Source organism: Glandiceps talaboti, chromosome 13 (assembly GCF_964340395.1).
Source record: "Glandiceps talaboti chromosome 13, keGlaTala1.1, whole genome shotgun sequence".
Taxonomy (NCBI): domain Eukaryota; kingdom Metazoa; phylum Hemichordata; class Enteropneusta; family Spengelidae; genus Glandiceps; species Glandiceps talaboti.
The window spans coordinates 13284982-13302537 of NC_135561.1; the positions used below are offsets into that span (position 1 = coordinate 13284982).

General features: G+C 37.0%; 2 protein-coding genes across 2 annotated transcripts; both read right to left on the reverse strand.

Moving 5' to 3' along the window:
- Nucleotides 1–1647: 1647 nt before the first annotated feature.
- On the reverse strand, nucleotides 1648–7762 carry LOC144444775 (quinone reductase-like). Its single transcript, XM_078134308.1, has 3 exons — nucleotides 7614–7762; nucleotides 4179–4418; nucleotides 1648–3715 (listed from the first exon to the last, which is right to left on the reverse strand). Exons 1-3 carry the CDS (start codon nucleotides 7753–7755, stop codon nucleotides 3486–3488), a joined length of 612 nt encoding a protein of 203 aa, XP_077990434.1. The 5' UTR covers nucleotides 7756–7762; the 3' UTR covers nucleotides 1648–3485.
- An 816-nt stretch (nucleotides 7763–8578) lies between these two features.
- Nucleotides 8579–15408, reverse strand: LOC144444735 (epoxide hydrolase 1-like). The gene is made up of 6 exons (XM_078134261.1): nucleotides 15299–15408; nucleotides 13196–13807; nucleotides 12290–12419; nucleotides 11537–11739; nucleotides 9906–10134; nucleotides 8579–9153 (listed from the first exon to the last, which is right to left on the reverse strand). Exons 2-6 carry the CDS (start codon nucleotides 13797–13799, stop codon nucleotides 8937–8939), a joined length of 1383 nt encoding a protein of 460 aa, XP_077990387.1. The 5' UTR covers nucleotides 13800–13807; nucleotides 15299–15408; the 3' UTR covers nucleotides 8579–8936.
- Nucleotides 15409–17556: the final 2148 nt, after the last annotated feature.

The following is a 17556-nucleotide window of genomic DNA, read 5'->3' on the forward strand; positions in this document are numbered from 1 at the left end:
GAAATACACAAAAATTATGTGTGAAAAAAACCCGATACTGTTGATACTGTTTGACTAAAAAGTAGACATTATCTGCAACGGTACGTTGAGTTCACAACAATTATCAAAGAATCGAGATTCTGGAAATCTTAGCCTCGTCCTCATCTGGTGTGAAGCCCCCAAAATACACAAAAACCAATCCAATTACACGCGCACCAACTATTACTATTAACATATACATGCAGAATGACATACACATGATAACACATGCCCTCCTTTTTTCATCACGTGTTGTGTTGTGTTGTATTGTATTGTATTGTGTTGTGTTGTGTTGTGTAGATGTACAAATAACAAGGTACAGTAAATCCAACCGAATTGTTAGTTATTTGCTTATTTTTTGGGGAGGGGGTCTGTACTCTAAATTGAGTACCCCTAACTCGATGACGATTTCAACCTCATACATGTATATTATTGTACTTCATGTACTTCTAGACAAAATCTACCTCAAATTAAGATGTGGAATATCTAGTTATTGACATTTTAACAATTTTCAGCAAATATATTGTTGGTTATGGGATAAAAACATACTACTCCAGGTACAACCAGTACACATGTAAAAGATTGCTATACAGCGTATAGGTCCAACAAATAGCACACTCTGTGGGGCATCGTTCAGCGTTTTCTTCTCACCACAATGCCAAGGTCTATATTCTCTCAGCTAAAGTCAACAAGATACAAATTATAGGAAAGCATAGCAACAGCATGCAAACATCAAGTGCTACATACATACATACATACATACATACATGCATACATGCATACATGCATACATACATACATACATACATACATACATACATACTTATATACATACATAAACCTACATACATACATACATACATACATACATACATACATACATACATACACATACATACACACATACATACATACATACATACATACATACATACATATACATACATACACATACATACATACACACATACATACACACATATACATACATATACATACATACATACATAACACATAAAAAATATAATGTATTCATACTTTATTTGATACATTTCATTGGATATAGTGACAGTAAAGTCTGAAAGAAAGATAAATCATCTTTTGATTGTCATATAAGATCAATTATTTTAATACAAATACACTACAACAGAGGAAAAATGTCAAGTCCTAACAAAGAGAATCACATCTGAAATTATCCGATTATAAGTACCGATATTGTAAATTAACACCATATTATATAAACCAGTTATTTCCTTTAACAAACTACGAATTATTGATTTGATCTTAGCTATAAAGGCCTAAAAAAAATTGTTTGGTTCCTATTTTTTCACTGCTGACTCTAAACTTTTTTTTTATGCATTCGAGAAAAAGAAAATTGCAAAAATTGTGAAGTCTTGTGAAAAATAGTGGATGTCGAAACTAAAAAGACAATATGAAACTGTTCTGCCAATCTGTAGTGGGTGTACATCTGATGAGAAGAAACCAAGAACAGAGAGACCATATGGAAAACAACAGAAAACATAACTACCTGAACTAGACATTCACGTATGAAAAAAAAAAAAAAAAAAAATTTTTTTTTTAAAAATCCACCTTCTCTACCTATTCTAAAATTGAGTGTAATCGGAACCACACAATTTTTTTTAGGCCTAATGATGAAAGTGTTTGTTACACATCACATCATTGACATCAAGCTGGTTAGACAGAATTTCAAGCAGATCACCAAGTAACAAACAGATTCTGATCATTACTGTATCTTCACACTCCTTTGGTTTTTACCTTCTAAATCACTTATGTAACTTTTACACAAATATTTTTGTAACAGTTCATATTTCCCAAATACTTCCCAATTCTTGTCAAGTAACAAAACTATAAAGTTGGTCATTGTTTTTGTTGTTGTTCTCCCTTATCTTGCCTCTTAGGTTTTTGCCAGAAAACAAAACAATTTGTTAATGACATCATTGTCCACAGACACATCAACAATGTAGGCAGTGTCTATTTAGGTAGGTATGGTGAGGTATTTCTACGAGGTATTTTGTAAGAGGTATTTTTAGGTACTAAAATTTGATAGGAAATTGTTACATTGTCTTTTAGGTGATGTACACCTATTTTTGAGTCTGTAAGGTATGCCATGACAGGGCGCCCTCACACATCAATCAAACCCTTTCATATTAGCATATCAGGTATGCCGTGATGGGGCGCCCTCACACATCAGTCGATGTCTTTCCTCTCGAGTAGGCTGGCGAGGGCACAGCAACACGACATACCTTACAATCTATGTTAATATGTTACTGATGTGACACAGAATGCTGTGAAAGAGCGTGATCATTAGTGGCCAATGGTTAATTATAGACACATCAATACCATTATCATATTTTGGTCAACTATCCTAGTAACTAGCCTTTTGAAGGTACAGTGTTTTTGCATAGCCTAACTCCTTGATTTAGAGTGCCATGGGATACTAATAGTGCTACTAAAATACTTATCATTTTGATAGAGATATTACCAAGTAAATTACCTAACTGAAACTGAATTATTGATATGCCATAGTTCACAAAATCTTTGTTTAATTCTCAGTACCTGCAATAGCACTTTACCTCATTCTAGAGGGTCAAACTAGAACAAGAAGGTTGACTTATTCTCAGTACCTGTGCAATAGCATTTTACCTCATTCTAGAGGGTCAAACTAGAACAAGAAGGTTGACTTATTTCTGTGTGTACTTATACTAATGCATGTGGAGCGGAAGTCATGGTGTCGACCAAGAAAGTGAATGTTCGTTATTTTTATGATGTGCCTATAGGCAGAAATATTCTATTTCAGGTACCCAGAATTCACTGCAGTATGTATTACTAGTCTATAAGATACAACATTCATAACATAGTGCCAGCTACTATCCGGTATACTTTAGACACCAGATAGGGCTGTACAACACAACATATCTTGCGGTCTATGGCTATTCAAAATACAGTGTCTTAAACAAACGGTATCAGGGAACAAAGGTAAAGCAAGTTTTATCTTGATTGCATTTCTAGACATCATGGGACATCACCAATATTTGGAGTTTTAGATCTATTCACACAATTGCCACAAAATGCTGAGGTCAGCTCTGAGAACAAAAAAAGGAAAGCTCCAAAAATTGTTTATTTCCCACAATGCCTCACCACAGAGTACAGCCAGTCCGGCCCATTCTAAGGCAAATTTGCCAATTTTCATAACTCTTATTTCAGGGAGGTTGTGCGATGCATGATGGGTGAAAATGAGTTTTCGTGGTCCTCTAAGCATCAAAACATATTTTGCAAAGATAAAACCAGCTTCACTTCTGTTCCCCTTCAATGCCGATATGCTAGAAGCTGATTTCATTATGAACAACATCTGGAATTGGAAAATTAGGGGCAATCACTTCTGTCAAAGCACTTCTTTTTTTTTTTAGATACAGCACAAATGTTAAATTAAACCAAATGTGGTGGATCTATGGAAGGCCAAAGTTGGCACGATGATTTCTCAGAGCATTAGCATTCCAGTACAATTGACTGAGCAACCTATCAGCTCCTCTCTCCATATGATCGTTTGTTGGAACTCCATCTTCATTCAAACTGTCATGGACTTTGGGAATTCCAAAGATGTTAGACACAGCAAGGCACCCTAACTCACCCAACATTGCACGGAGTTGCATCGCAGATCTCATACCTCCGTATATACCTACAAAATAAAATAAAGATCAAATTTGATGAGAATGGGGGGGGACTTCAAAGATTACGACAGAAATACATACTAACCTGTCCAAGACAAAGTTTACTTACTTACTTAGAGAGAGAGAGAGAGAGAGAGAGAGAGAGAGAGAGAGAGAGAGAGAGAGAGAGAGAGAGAGAGAGAGAGAGAGAGAGAGAGAGAGAGAGAGAGAGAGAGAGAGAGAGAGAGAGAGAGAGAGAAGAGAGAGAGAGATGTCTTGCAAAGCTAGACAAAACACTTTCTCTTAAAAAAGAATGACTCGATATAATACTGATGAACAATATACTTTATTAATCAAATTCAGAAATTGAAATATGGTTACCACTGGTTACACTTTTGAGGAGTGACTCTGGAGTCTATCTGGGAGTAAAGAACATGATTTGGTAACATTTCATTGAGAGTATAAAGAATTTTACAATACAAAAGAACTTACCGGGAGAATAACAGACGATAGCACTAGGTTTACAACTGTAGCTGCTTCCACCAAAGTAATCCATCATGTTAGACAGTGCTGGTGGTATACAGTGGTTATATTCACCACTTACTACAACATAGGCATCGGCTTCTTTGACGGTCTTCTCAGCTGTTACCAACCAGTCGGGTGCACCACTTCTCTCCTTGTCATAGTGAAAGATTGGTTTCTCCAGTAATGGAAATTTCATCTCCAAGGGATCTGAAGAAGGAATGAAAATCATATCAGTTCTGTTTATTGATGTAGTAGATGCATTTGTAATTGTAGGCAGGTGCCATTGTGTACAAAATGTATACATGAAAGATCAGCCAAATTGGTAGTCTTGCTGCTAGACGTTCAGGCTTTCTTTTGATACTATAAGCGAACGGAGTTCGCAGTGAGGGCTTGCCCGAACAGTCTAGCAAATGTCATTTTCAGACCGGACATTCCATTGAGATTAGTGGGTTGGGCCATGTATGCATATATATATACATTAATATATTCAATCTCTGCATGCAGGTGTTGACAAACACATTTACGTCATTACTATGTCTTATCAGTTTATGGTAATTGTGTTTGATGAGTGTGTAGATGTTGTCATTCACACATTTTAGTTAACGCATTGGTGGTTATTTTTACTAGCCCCTCCTTAAGGTGAATATGCATGAAAAATTAGCTATTGTCCTCTGTTTGTGCTTGTCGCTAATATGGTTCTCTGATAGGCAGTTATTTATATCCTGATGACATTTGCTAGACCTTGGATGTTCCATCCCCGATAGCGATGTTCGGTCGTGTGCCGTATTCTATCGGAAGAACATCCGAGGTCTAGCAGATAGACAACCAAATTGGCTGCTCTGATCAACACTTGGGAAGGGATGATGAGGATAACCCCCCAAGGTAGTTTACAATAAAGTCTGAGAGCTCCATTGTTTTGGCTTATGTAACCATGCACTCATAATCTCAAAAACATGGGTGTAGACTCAGTGGTTCCATAAGAAGAACCACTGGTAGATCATTCAGTAAAGCGGCAAAAATCAGCACAAGTTATAAGAATATTACCCTGGTGAAATACACCAATTAAAATACTCTTAGGCCTAAAAAATATTGTGTGGTTCAGATTACACTCAATTTTCAAATATGTGGGGTAGGTAGATTTTTGTTTTGTTTTTGATTTTTTTTTTTTTTTTCATATGTGAGTGTCTAGTTCAGGTAGTTATGTTACGTTTTCCATTGTTTTCCATATGGTCTCTGTGTGTTATTGGTTTCTTCTCATCAGATGTACAGCCATTACAAATTGGATGAACAGTTTTTTTATTGTCTTTTTACGTGTAAGTTGATGTCAGTTTCTGCATCCACTATTCTTGTAAGACTTCATGATCTTCACAATTTCATTCTTTTTTTCTCTTCTCAAATATGTAAAAAAAAAGTTTAGGGTTGGCAGTGAAAAGCAAGGTAGGGTCAGGTAACTGGAACCAAACAATTTTTGAAGGCCTTAGTATAATATTAATGTCAATTCATGTCTTCAAATTCATGAATGATAGTTCTCTTCTGACGTTGTTAGCACAGTTGACAACATAACAGACATTCTTTAATATTTGTAGTCTACATCTACTAATTACTAAAATTATATGTCATCAAATTGTTTATGAATATTAATACTGAAATAATAAATTCAATTTCTGCTAATACCCAGAAAAGTCTGTTTGTTGTGTGTGTGTGTGTGTGTGTGTGTGTGTGTGTGTGTGTGTGTGTGTGTGTGTGTGTGTGTGTGTGTGTGTGTGTGTGTGTGCATGCATGTGTGTGTATGAGTGAGGGGGTGTACTTGATGTAGTAAATAGTCAAATATGGTCATACCAATCTTTGGGCATTGTTTGTGTGCTGGTCTGATGCAAAATTTGTTGATTTGAAGAGTCTTAAAAAAGGGGCCATCCGGCCTTGATTGAAAATGGTACTAATTTGGGGGTGAACTCAATGTAATTATGTACATGATGAAAAATGGACACCCTTTGGGATAAGGCATTGGTCTAAAATGAGAGAGTTGATTGGGGGGGGGGGGGGGGTCTCTAGAATGGGATTCATCCAGCCTCGGTCTAAGATGTTATTAAATCTACATGTATTTACATGTAGCACCAGGATGGCATGTACATCCCTAGCAAATCAGTTAGTATGCTTCAGTAACTACAGGAACCTTTTGATACTCGGTAAAATCGCCCACAAAACATATAAATTTTTGTTTTGTCATTCATGTTTACCTAGTCTGTCACTGTCATGTATGCCATGATGACAGCGCCCTCAAACATCAGTCAACCTTTAGGCACCAAGGCAAATGATGGCTGAGTGACACACATAATAGAAGCTGACCCTCTATAAGTGCACTATGTTTTCACTGAGTTCACTTATTGTCTCTTCACTGTACATAACATGATACAGAGTTTTTAAAATATTTTTGAGCTGGATTTATATGCATCTGCAATACCCAAGAAAGTGGAAATTACATGTAATTTCCTTGTACTTGTAGGAAAAAAAACATTAAAACAGTTACCATATAATATCTGATTTCAAGGCCATAGAAGAATTGCCACCATTTATTGACACAGGTAATGTATGTGTGTTATTTTAGGAGTGGTACAGGTAAACATACCTCTACCCCACACAACCAACACAAGTTGTCTCAAAGTTGATGTTTTTTCCGGTGTAGAGAAGGGACAATGTCAGAATTGAGTCCAGACTTACTCCATCTGCAAGCAGGACTAACTTGATACTTGTAGTGTATCTATGTATGTAAAGACAAGACCCCGGGACAAAACCTGCTTGCAGACGGAGAAAGTCAGGACTCGTGTCACTCACTGTATATCGTGCATGTAACCATGGATGTATTAGGGAGATCCCACTAATAGTAATACATCCATGATGTAACTGACTTGCACTAGTTACAAGTACATTGTCCCAGGCAGGCCTATATTATCACCCTTAATATGTTATGTAATACATAATACTATAATTAGTAAACCCCGACAATATCGATATTGTGCCGAGTGTTTGACCCGCTGAGGTCTGTCTAGCTAGCCCATACGGTTTAGCTTGTACTGGAAGGGGCGAAGGCGATACTAGCAATTCCGACAGACCGACCACTGACTGGTGACACTGAATAATCCAGGCAACGCGATGGCGTCAAGTCGTTATAAACTCATTAACATTCCTAGTAGTAGTCCACTAGTAGTTGACATGATCAAGAATTACTTTACACCGCGAGTTAGACCCCTCGCGAACTTCCGGAAATGAGAACTGTGTATTCTAAGACCTGACAGGATGGATGAATTTAGACATGGTACCCTGCCATGTGCTGGTAAAATAGTAAATATAAATTTTGATGTGTACTGGACAGTTTGTTTATTTCAATATTTGATGTGCACTTACCAAAGAAGCTGACACTGTGACCTGATTTCTCTATATGCTTCTTCATAAATTTAGCCACTCTCAGACCAAGACGATTCTCACGAACAGTTCCAAGAAATAAAACTACCTTCAGTGGGGCTGTAGACGCTGCGTATGAAGCCATGGTTTTGCAGGTCTCGGAATAACACTGTATAACTACGAGCTAATATAACGGGATGACCACACAAGAGGCTATGCACAGTACTGAGCGTGAGTGATAAATGGGGTCATCTTGTACAGCGCCCCCATATGACCTGACGGTCCACAATGAGTGTTTGTACAATTCTCGTGTGTAATGTTGTGTATTCGATGACTCGGCACATTCCACTCAATATATAAGAATCCAGTGTAATACGGTGAGGGATGACTTTGCAAATTTCAAAGACAATCAGCAAAGCAAAATCAGTATTTTTGTATTTATACCTCTAATACTGTCATAAGTATATAGACAAACCACAATCCAAAACCATTGCATTGTTATTTTATTATTGAACTTTCAGTAATTACAGGGGGAGGGGTTCAAATCTTTTTTGTTGCATACAATGTCACTCCCTCCCCCGATTTGATGTTATAAAAAGTGATCCTTTCTCTAAAATATGACCCTTCCCTAGTTTAAATAGTTAAAAAAAAATTAAAACATGGGTTAAATGATGCAGTGGTAAAAAGTGGTATGGGTATCATCATCATCATCGATATCATCATCGATATCACCACCACCACCACCACCACCACCACCACCACCATCATCATCATCATCATCGATATCATCACCACCATCACCACCACCACCACCACCACCATCATCATCATCATCATCATCACAGTCATCATCACCACCATCACCACCACCACCACCATCATCATCATCACCACCACCACCATCACAGTCATCATCACCACCACCACCACCACCACCACCACCACCATCATCATCATCATCATCATCATCATCATCATCATCATCATCATCATCATCAATGACAACAAATCATTAATTTCAAAGTGTTTCAATGTTTGTATATTTGTGTGGTTTCTTGTTTATCGGACACTGTATTTTCTCACTTTTTGTTCATGTGTATTATCTCAAAGTCTGTAACAAATCATCCTCGTCAAGAAAACATTAAAACACATTGTGTTACTGCATTTATAGTAACTCTATCTATTGCGGTGTAACATCGAAACATAGCTTAAGTTTTATTGAAATACAACCACACTGCGTATTGCTTCAAATACATTTGTTCGTTAAAATGAGCCTCGCTCGTTTCCGCGGCTTGAATCTTCGGCTAGTTTCGTACCTCATCGGGTTTAACTTGAATGTCGTTTCCTTTCTTCGACTTTTCGAACGAACTGCCTGAAATCACCAGCGAGGAGTTTTGGTTCTTCCAGTGCTGCGAAGTGACCCCCTTTCGGTATTCGGTTCAGGCTTACAAGATCTGGAAACATCATGTTGGCACATGCTCTCGGCATATGGTCGGTTTCATATTTAAAGTCGGCAATACCAACTGGTACATTTAGTTGATAACTGTTAATTGAAGATATAAAAGTGTTTGTACATTAATGTCTGGAACTGTAGTTACAGAACCTCTTGTTGAAAACCTATTCTATCAAACTGTGACGAGGGTTGGTCGAGTTTTAGCTAGTATTTAAGCTTAGGCCAAATGAAAAAAAATTGTTTGGTTCCGGTTACCCAACTCCACCTAGTTTTTCACGCCGACCTAAACCTTTTTTAAAAAAAAACATATTCGAGAAAAATAATAATAAAATCGCGAAAATCGTGAAGTCTCGCAAGAAATAGTGGATGCGGAAACTGACATCAACTTAAAAAGACAATATAAAACTATTCTTCCAATCTGTAATGGCTGTACATCTGATAGGAAGAAATAAACAACACAGAGACCATTTGGAAAACAATGGAAAACCTGAACTAGACACTCACACATGAAAAAAAGATAACAAAATAAAATAAAAAATCTACCTACCCCACCTAATTTAATATTGAATGTAATCGGAAACGCACAATTTTTTTTTACGCCTTATGAGTGTATCTTTAGTATATCAAATCATGCCGGCCCTAGTATGCGTCTGCATCCAACCACCACCACCACCACCACCACCACCACCACCACCACCACCACCACCACCACCACCACCACCACCACAACAACAACAACAACAACAACAACAAACGTACATAAATAAATAAATAAATAAATAAATAAATAAATAATTAATAAATAAATAAATACAGCTTCTGTCTCTTTAGTAATTTTTTACCTTTGATACTTTGTGAATAATTGTGGTACACCCTCCTTATAGAATCTCATTGCTGACACCATGTTGCCATTGATCCAATATATCATAACATTAGTCAGTGCTTCGTCCATTGTGATGTGTTTATGAAATCCGCCATCTTCTAAATCAATGTATGCAGGGTTCGTAGATACAGGGAACTTTTCAAGCATATAAGCTGCTAACCCTGCAGGTGAATCGGTAAGTCCATGGCCTGAAAACAAATATTTGGGAAAGAAGCAGAGAATATTGATATTTCTCAGGTAGAATGCACGTTCAGGGCAATATTCCCACAGGGGAAAAATCAAAATTCTTGAATCCTCTCCAAACTTTGTCATATTGTTCCTGGTCCTTTGAAATAATAAAATGAATCTAAGGGAAACCATCTTGTTTTCAAGGAAACCACGAATCTTTTATAATCCCATAGATTTTACACAGTATTCGGCAGCCATATTGGATTTTACGGCCATATTGGATTCTACGGCCATATTGGATTCTACGGCCGTAATAGATTCCAAATTGACTTAATTTTGATATCATTTTGACCTCTATTTTAAAACATTGTATGGTGACCCCATCATTTCCTTCTTTGATCGAACTGATAATGGATTCGAGTTTTCTTTAACAAAGAAAGTAAAAAGGTTTTAAACAGCTCATTCTACTTTCAAGCCAAGGAAAGAGACTATATTGTTTTCAACGTTGTTTTATATGAAAAACAATTTAGGAATCCACTCCTGAGTATGAATCCTTGCAGTCACGTTGATTATCCCTTATTGTATTCCATTAAGTAGTCACTATGGATTTTGTTCACTCACACACGTGAACCTGGGATCCATGTACATATACGTGAAATCTAGGTATTATCAACTCCAAAATCTCGCATTTAGCGTATACTCAATCAAACATAAATCAAACATGCCAAGTGATACACTTTTGAAAGAACTACACATATTCACAAGCCCTACTGAATGAATTTCGACAAGCTTGAACTTACCAGTTTTCATACTAGTATAGTAATTTTGTCAATGTTTACGGTAATATATTACATTAGAATCTCACTTCTAGCTTAAACAACAACAACAACAACAAAAACAACAACAACAACAAAAACAACAACCACCACCACCACAACAACAACAACAACAACACAGCTGTGAAACTATAGCCGAGTTTGTACTCATTTACTGCAAAAATACGATAAATTTAAATACTACAGGACTGTTTAACTCCAGGCCTGTAGAAAATGATAAATTTAGATACAGGACTACTTAACTCGTGCAGAAATACGACGCGGGACTGGTTAACTCCCGCAGAAATACGATAAATCTAAATAAGGACTGCTTCATTCCTGCAGAAACATCGAATAATGGTAACAAGGCGGGGAGTTTCTTGAAGATTTTAGACACCTGTCTTCTTTCTGTAGTACTGTCGACACCTCGCAAACCAGAGGCCGGGGCACACAAAAAATGTAAACTCCGGGCATATAGCGTACGTTATATATATCGATGCCACAAACCCGGGTCACAAACACGCCTGTGGTTTTACCACGACGTATCCGATCCCTAGTTTGCCATGCATTCATTTCCGATCACGAAGCTATCTATAAGTTAACTCACCTAAAGTGTCTGGTCTCGTTGCCTGCAAATGCAAATATCCAGACTCACGAAGCATAAAGAAGAATTTTTTGGACACTGGATACAGATAACTCACTTCCTCTTCATCAAAAAAAAGCGAGGGAAAGATACTTCCGATGGCTAGTTTTAAAAGAAATAATGGCGGCTGTCCTACTGCAAAGTTGGTATGGTAACCTAGAACATGGCTTTGTGTAAAATTAAACGAATAATTAGTTATCAAGTATTGTTGTCATTACACTGTGTTCACACACTACGGAGGAGCTAAAGGTAAAAAACGTATCGACGCAAAGACACCAATATACAGACCGACAGACAGACAGACCGACAGACAGACAGACAGATAAAAACAGATAGACACACTTACAAACAAACAAACAAACAAACAAACAAACAAACAAACAAACAGACAGACCGACAGGCAGACATACATACATACATACATACATACATACACACACATACATACATACATACATACACACACACACAAACACGCATATACCTACATACATACCTACATACCTACATACATACACACATACATACATACATACATACATACATACATACATACATACATACATACATACATACATACATACATACATACATACATACACACATACATACATACATACATACATACATGTACATACATTACAAACAACATAATAAAAACACCAAAAAACATGGGGATTAGGGAAACTGTTAATGATCAACAAAAAATTGTGTTACCTTGGCTGGATAAGACTAACACCCACTCCTACAAAACCACCAAAATCACCACCTTGATAATAGTACTTATGGTGGCCAAGTCTCGTCATCAATTTATCAAACACTCTGGCAGCAGCAATGAAATCAAATCCTATCAACGAGATTAATAATCCATGTCACCATTTTCACTGAAATATGCAGAGTCAAGTAAAGTACGTTCTGTGTAAACATTGCATAAAGACCGGTAAACTAAAAGGTGCCAGATCGTGGCATAGTACGGCATCGAGTCTGTCCGAATAAATATTGTTGGAGATTCGTGTTAAAATGAAGCTTGTTCGACAATGTGTGATAAATTATATACATTATGACTTATGTAATGTTTCATCTCCTGAAATATTTGTAATCTTTACTTTTTGACATCAAGATTTTAATTCTTGATATAAAGTAGTACATCAGTGGCATGACGGTATCTCACCCTGAATTTCTAGCTCTATAAATCACATAAACATACAGCCAGTTGTCAAAATCATTCAGCAATTTGATAATTATTGAAACTACCAATTTCTTTTGACAATGTTAAACAGCAGATTACGATTTTGTACTATCGGGGCAAGAAAAGGCATTTCATAGACATTGATATGCAGTCGTTAGTGGCGCAACACACTCTTCTTATATATATATATATATATATATATATATATATATATATATATATATATATATATATATATATATATATATATATATATATATATATATATCGCGGCTCTGGTCGTAGCCATGCGGAGCGCCAACCAACGACGGTATATAACAGGCTAGTTATTCTTGAAAGTCAGAATTTTTATCATAGAAAATACAATCTTTATAGACGAAAGTGGTCAACGAAATACAACATGAATATCTAGGTCACGTGACTCCGTTATCTACCTGGTTTGTGAGGAGCTTCTGAGAAACCAAATCCAGGTATAGATGGACAAACCACTTCAAAGGCATCATCCTCTGTACCGCCATGACTCAAAGGGTCAGTTAACATCGGAATTATCTTGTAGAATTCAACAAACGATCCTGGCCAGCCATGAACCATTAGTAGAGGTTTGATCTTTTCTTTACTGATACCTTTAGGTTTGGCGTGTATGAAGTGAACCTCGATACCCTCAATTATCGTCTTGTACTGCTCAAATCGGTTCAGCGTTGCTTCATGTTTTCTCCAGTCGTAACTTGTCTTCCAATAGTCCACAAGGTTCCTCATATAGTTCACATTTGTACCATAGTGAAACTTTGTGCCTTCGATGGCTTCAAAAAACCTCGTGTTATTCAACCGTTGCTTCAGATCTTCGAGGACCGACTCTTCTACCTTGATAGTAAAAGGTCTGATACTTTCGTCTTCTTTGCCAGCTGGTTTGTCTCCCCGTCCCCACCAACCATCTCCGTACTCAACGGACTGCATTGGACTGGCGCCGAGATAACAAGTCAGGCACAGTCCGGTAACTATGGCAACAGCTACTGCAAAAATTGCGACTTTGAAGCCCATGATGGAAACTACAGTAAAGAATGAAGAAGTGGACAAATTCGGGATAAGAAAGCCTTTTTAAAGTATAAATTTGCATAAACCTGGAAGAATATACGTCCAGACCTTGCTGATGGCCAGTTTACTCTAGATCTGATAAATTATTTTTAAAAATGGAACCGATTGCGAGTGTTTAATGAGAAATTAATTGTGCAGGATAAGATTTGTACAGACCACGACACCATGGACATCAGAGATTATTCTTCGAAAATTAAAAGCAACCCCTTTGCTGTTCGTGACGTGACTATAGTACTGGACACATTGTATTGAACCATAGATCTTAGACACTATGATCGAACAAAGCTAGACTAAGGAAAGGTTGGTTTTATCTAAAGCTTCAATTATTTATAGGATTTGGGGGCCTGGAAAAGTCATTTTTCACCAACCCTGTATCGTGTAACCTCTCTTAAATAGAACTGGTAAATCTGGCTTTGAAGAGGACTGCTTTACATATGGGTACGAGGCATAATGGGTAACAAAGTTAGGAGCCCCCCAATTAATCAATCACTTTGTTTCCCAGAATGCCTTGCCCCAGTGTACAGAGCCAGTCATTAAATTTTACTGAGGTCTCACGATACAGAATTAATGGTGAAAATGACGTTTATAGTTTGTTCCCTTAGCATAAAATGCAGCTAGGACAACATTGCCAGGACAAAGGATGGCTAATATGCCTTATAATCAAATTTAAGTAGGTCATTTTTTAACCTCAAACAACTAACACGCGATTGTCTTAGTTTTTAAAGCATCACAGTAATCAAGCATGTAAGTAGAAATAGGAAAATGATCTCCCAAAAACAGAAACGGGGAAATGGAACAAAAACAGACAAAAAGTTTGCAAATCAATGCAGACCAGGCTTATACTGGAACCAAACGAAGACCACCGACCAATTGTGTTGCAAACTCAACTCACTGATAACCGTCGATGACTCTACGGTGAACTGTTGAACCTTTGCACTCCATTGAGACTACATTCCTAAGGGCAGACGGATGATAGTACTAGTATTTCTTACAAGCATATTCTCCTGCAATTTATAACTAAGATATACCCTCAATCAAACAGGAATTCGTTCGTGACAGTATTAGGACCCACTGAGAGGCTTGGCTATCTGACGCGAGAATGTCATGCATATACTATCGCAGTATCGGGCAAGTATAGCTAGGTCTCTAGGCTAGTAATGTTACTATATTCTGCTGAACAGAAAGTGTCTTTAAAAATCAGATGTCACCAAATACTGTAGAGTAGGACGGCATTGATCATAGACAAGAAGAATTGCTATGCAAATGATGGCCATGCCTATAACGTACTCATATATACAACCTAGTAAGTTTTTACGAATTCGTAGACTGGGGCAGTGGTGTAAACATAACAGTGGTACGTAAGGCTGTCCGTTTTTTCAAGATAAGGCAAAAAACATTCGATCTATGATGTGAAAGTTAGTATAAATCGGGAACAGAAAATTTACCTTGTAATATGCAAATTAAGTGTTCATAGCCCAAAAGATGCACAGCTGCAATGTACAGATCGCAGACCAAAGAGTTCGTATAGTATTGTCACGATGACCTCGGCACGGGGTCATCAAAGAACCCTTAGCTTTGCGAAAATGATATACGAAAACAAACTATGTAGATTCCCTAGGTGACTGAATACACATCATGGGTCACTTCGGTCATGATTTAAGTTGCTATATAAGCTATAGTCTAAAATCTAACAACTGACACTGTACTGACTGACGGGGGCAGATAATAATGGCCCAAGGAGTTTCTTTTTTATCGGACAACATGAAGTCGTAAAAATTTTAAGTTAGAGTCTGATATCATATTTTATGGATAGTTGTAGGCAGATCTGCCACTTGTAAAATCTAAGTTAGGGTCCAGAATACAAAAGTAGTACAGAATAATATTAGCTAGAATGATCGAAAATGGATAATTTTGGGCGGGAGTAGTTTTAAAGTGGCCATATGGATGAAGATTGGGTATATATTTTGAATTTTTAAGTTATAAAACAATTTTATCATGGCGTCCTGCTTGAAAATGTGTAACAACATAGACGAAGTCCTTGTTTGTAACTCAATACATTGCGAAAAGGTAAAAATTTGCAACATGTTTGTTATTGTACGTACAATAACACAGATTGTACACATTTATTATTAACCGTTACGTTTGAACCAATTACAAGGCATATGTTGTTCCACATTGATTTTTTCAAGTGGAAAGCCACGTGATAAAATTATTTCATAAATTAAAAATCCAAAATAAATACCCAATCGTCATCCATATTGTTACTTTATATATACTAGTAGTCTAGTAAATCTAAGTTATATCGTCCAAAATTTAAGTTAGACTCTAGGAATTATCGATAATGAATATTTGTGCCAAGTTGCGTCTTCATGGAGTCACGGGTCGTACGTTAAGTCTTTTGGCTCGGTATGTCCTTACATGTGAACTGGCCTATCTACTGACGTACGTTGGCTTAGATGCATTCTCGCAGATTGGCAGAGAAGCTGATACCATAACCAATTGTCATGCCCCCAATGCCAGTGTTCTTGGACAAGACCGTGACGCAATAGCTATTGAAGACCCCCCCCCCAGGCTGAGAATCGCTTGTTTGGTATATATACATGAATTTAGCTAAAATGTTGTAATAATTCCTACAAAATAAAATCAAACATAATGTCATACACATTAATAATATCTTGATCAACAGGTGGTTGGTGTTCTTTTTATTGTCCGTTCAACTTTGGAGTAATTATACTGTATAATTAGTATAATTACTCCAAGGTTCTACTAATACATATCAGTATTAATTATACTAATTAAAAGCCTCGTTCAGAATAGCATTAAAGTTATATGATGTGAAAAATATATGATCTTATTAGAATGAACGAGATCAATTTCCTCATATTTCAGTTTCTGTATGTCTTGTACTCTTGGGAGAATTTGGAGGGAAAGGTTCGGACGGAGCTGTCACGTGGCTTTTGACGAAATACATTGTTCTATGGAAATAAAGTCACAACTGTTTACGCAATATCGAAGTCTTTGAGCTGCATCTATACAATATCCTTCTACATTCCACACGCTAATTCTTTTCAAAATTGGGGACAATGCGCCATCGACGTCGAATCATGTGGACTAGGGTAGTAATCGGCATGTCGACTTTTAACTTACTTAAATTTGCTGGTATTCACTTCCGCTTGCAAAGTGAATACATTATGCGGTTAATAAAACATGTTATATCGTCGTGGTAGTTCTTGTATCAATATATATATACTTAATGTGGAAAACACATTTGATATCCCAGCCTTTGCATGACGTCATGATTACGTTTATGTTGAATTCCAAACAGCGGAATTCGAAATAAATGAATTCTAGATAAATAAGAAATATAACCAAATTCATATATAGTCGATAGTTGACAGATTTAATACCATACTTTATATTTGACAGCTTGGGGCTCTTTTCTAAAATTGGCACAAAGGGTCAGTCTGGTAAACTTTGACGGGTACCCTATCTCATCTATGTCTCAAACAGTGATAGTGCTAAGAACGGCATATCAGTACCTTATACATCACGACCAGTGGTGCAGTGGTCGTACTAGGAGTGGGTGTACTGTTGAGTCGAAGGGCATTGCCAATTTGTAAACACCACGTAAGTTACTATTTTAGCAGTCAATTTTTTTCAACAGTCAATTATTTAGCATGTAGGTATTGGTTTAGACAGAGAC

What these genes read in the sequence shown, in the direction of transcription:
- LOC144444735 (XM_078134261.1), bottom strand. Translation starts at nt 13,799, where the DNA reads ATGGGCTTCAAAGTCGCAATTTTTGCAGTAGCTGTTGCCATAGTTACC. An exon ending in GTTAGTCTTATCCAGCCAAG is followed by an intron (nt 11,740 to 12,289) that starts GTAACACAATTT and finishes TTTTACACAAAG; the next exon opens with CCATGTTCTAGGTTACCATA. An exon ending in TTATTCACAAAGTATCAAAG is followed by an intron (nt 9,154 to 9,905) that starts GTAAAAAATTAC and finishes TTCAATTAACAG; the next exon opens with TTATCAACTAAATGTACCAG.
- LOC144444775 (XM_078134308.1), bottom strand. Translation starts at nt 7,755, where the DNA reads ATGGCTTCATACGCAGCGTCTACAGCCCCACTGAAGGTAGTTTTATTT. An exon ending in TCACAGTGTCAGCTTCTTTG is followed by an intron (nt 4,419 to 7,613) that starts GTAAGTGCACAT and finishes TTCCTTCTTCAG; the next exon opens with ATCCCTTGGAGATGAAATTT. An exon ending in TATCGTCTGTTATTCTCCCG is followed by an intron (nt 3,716 to 4,178) that starts GTAAGTTCTTTT and finishes TTTATTTTGTAG; the next exon opens with GTATATACGGAGGTATGAGA.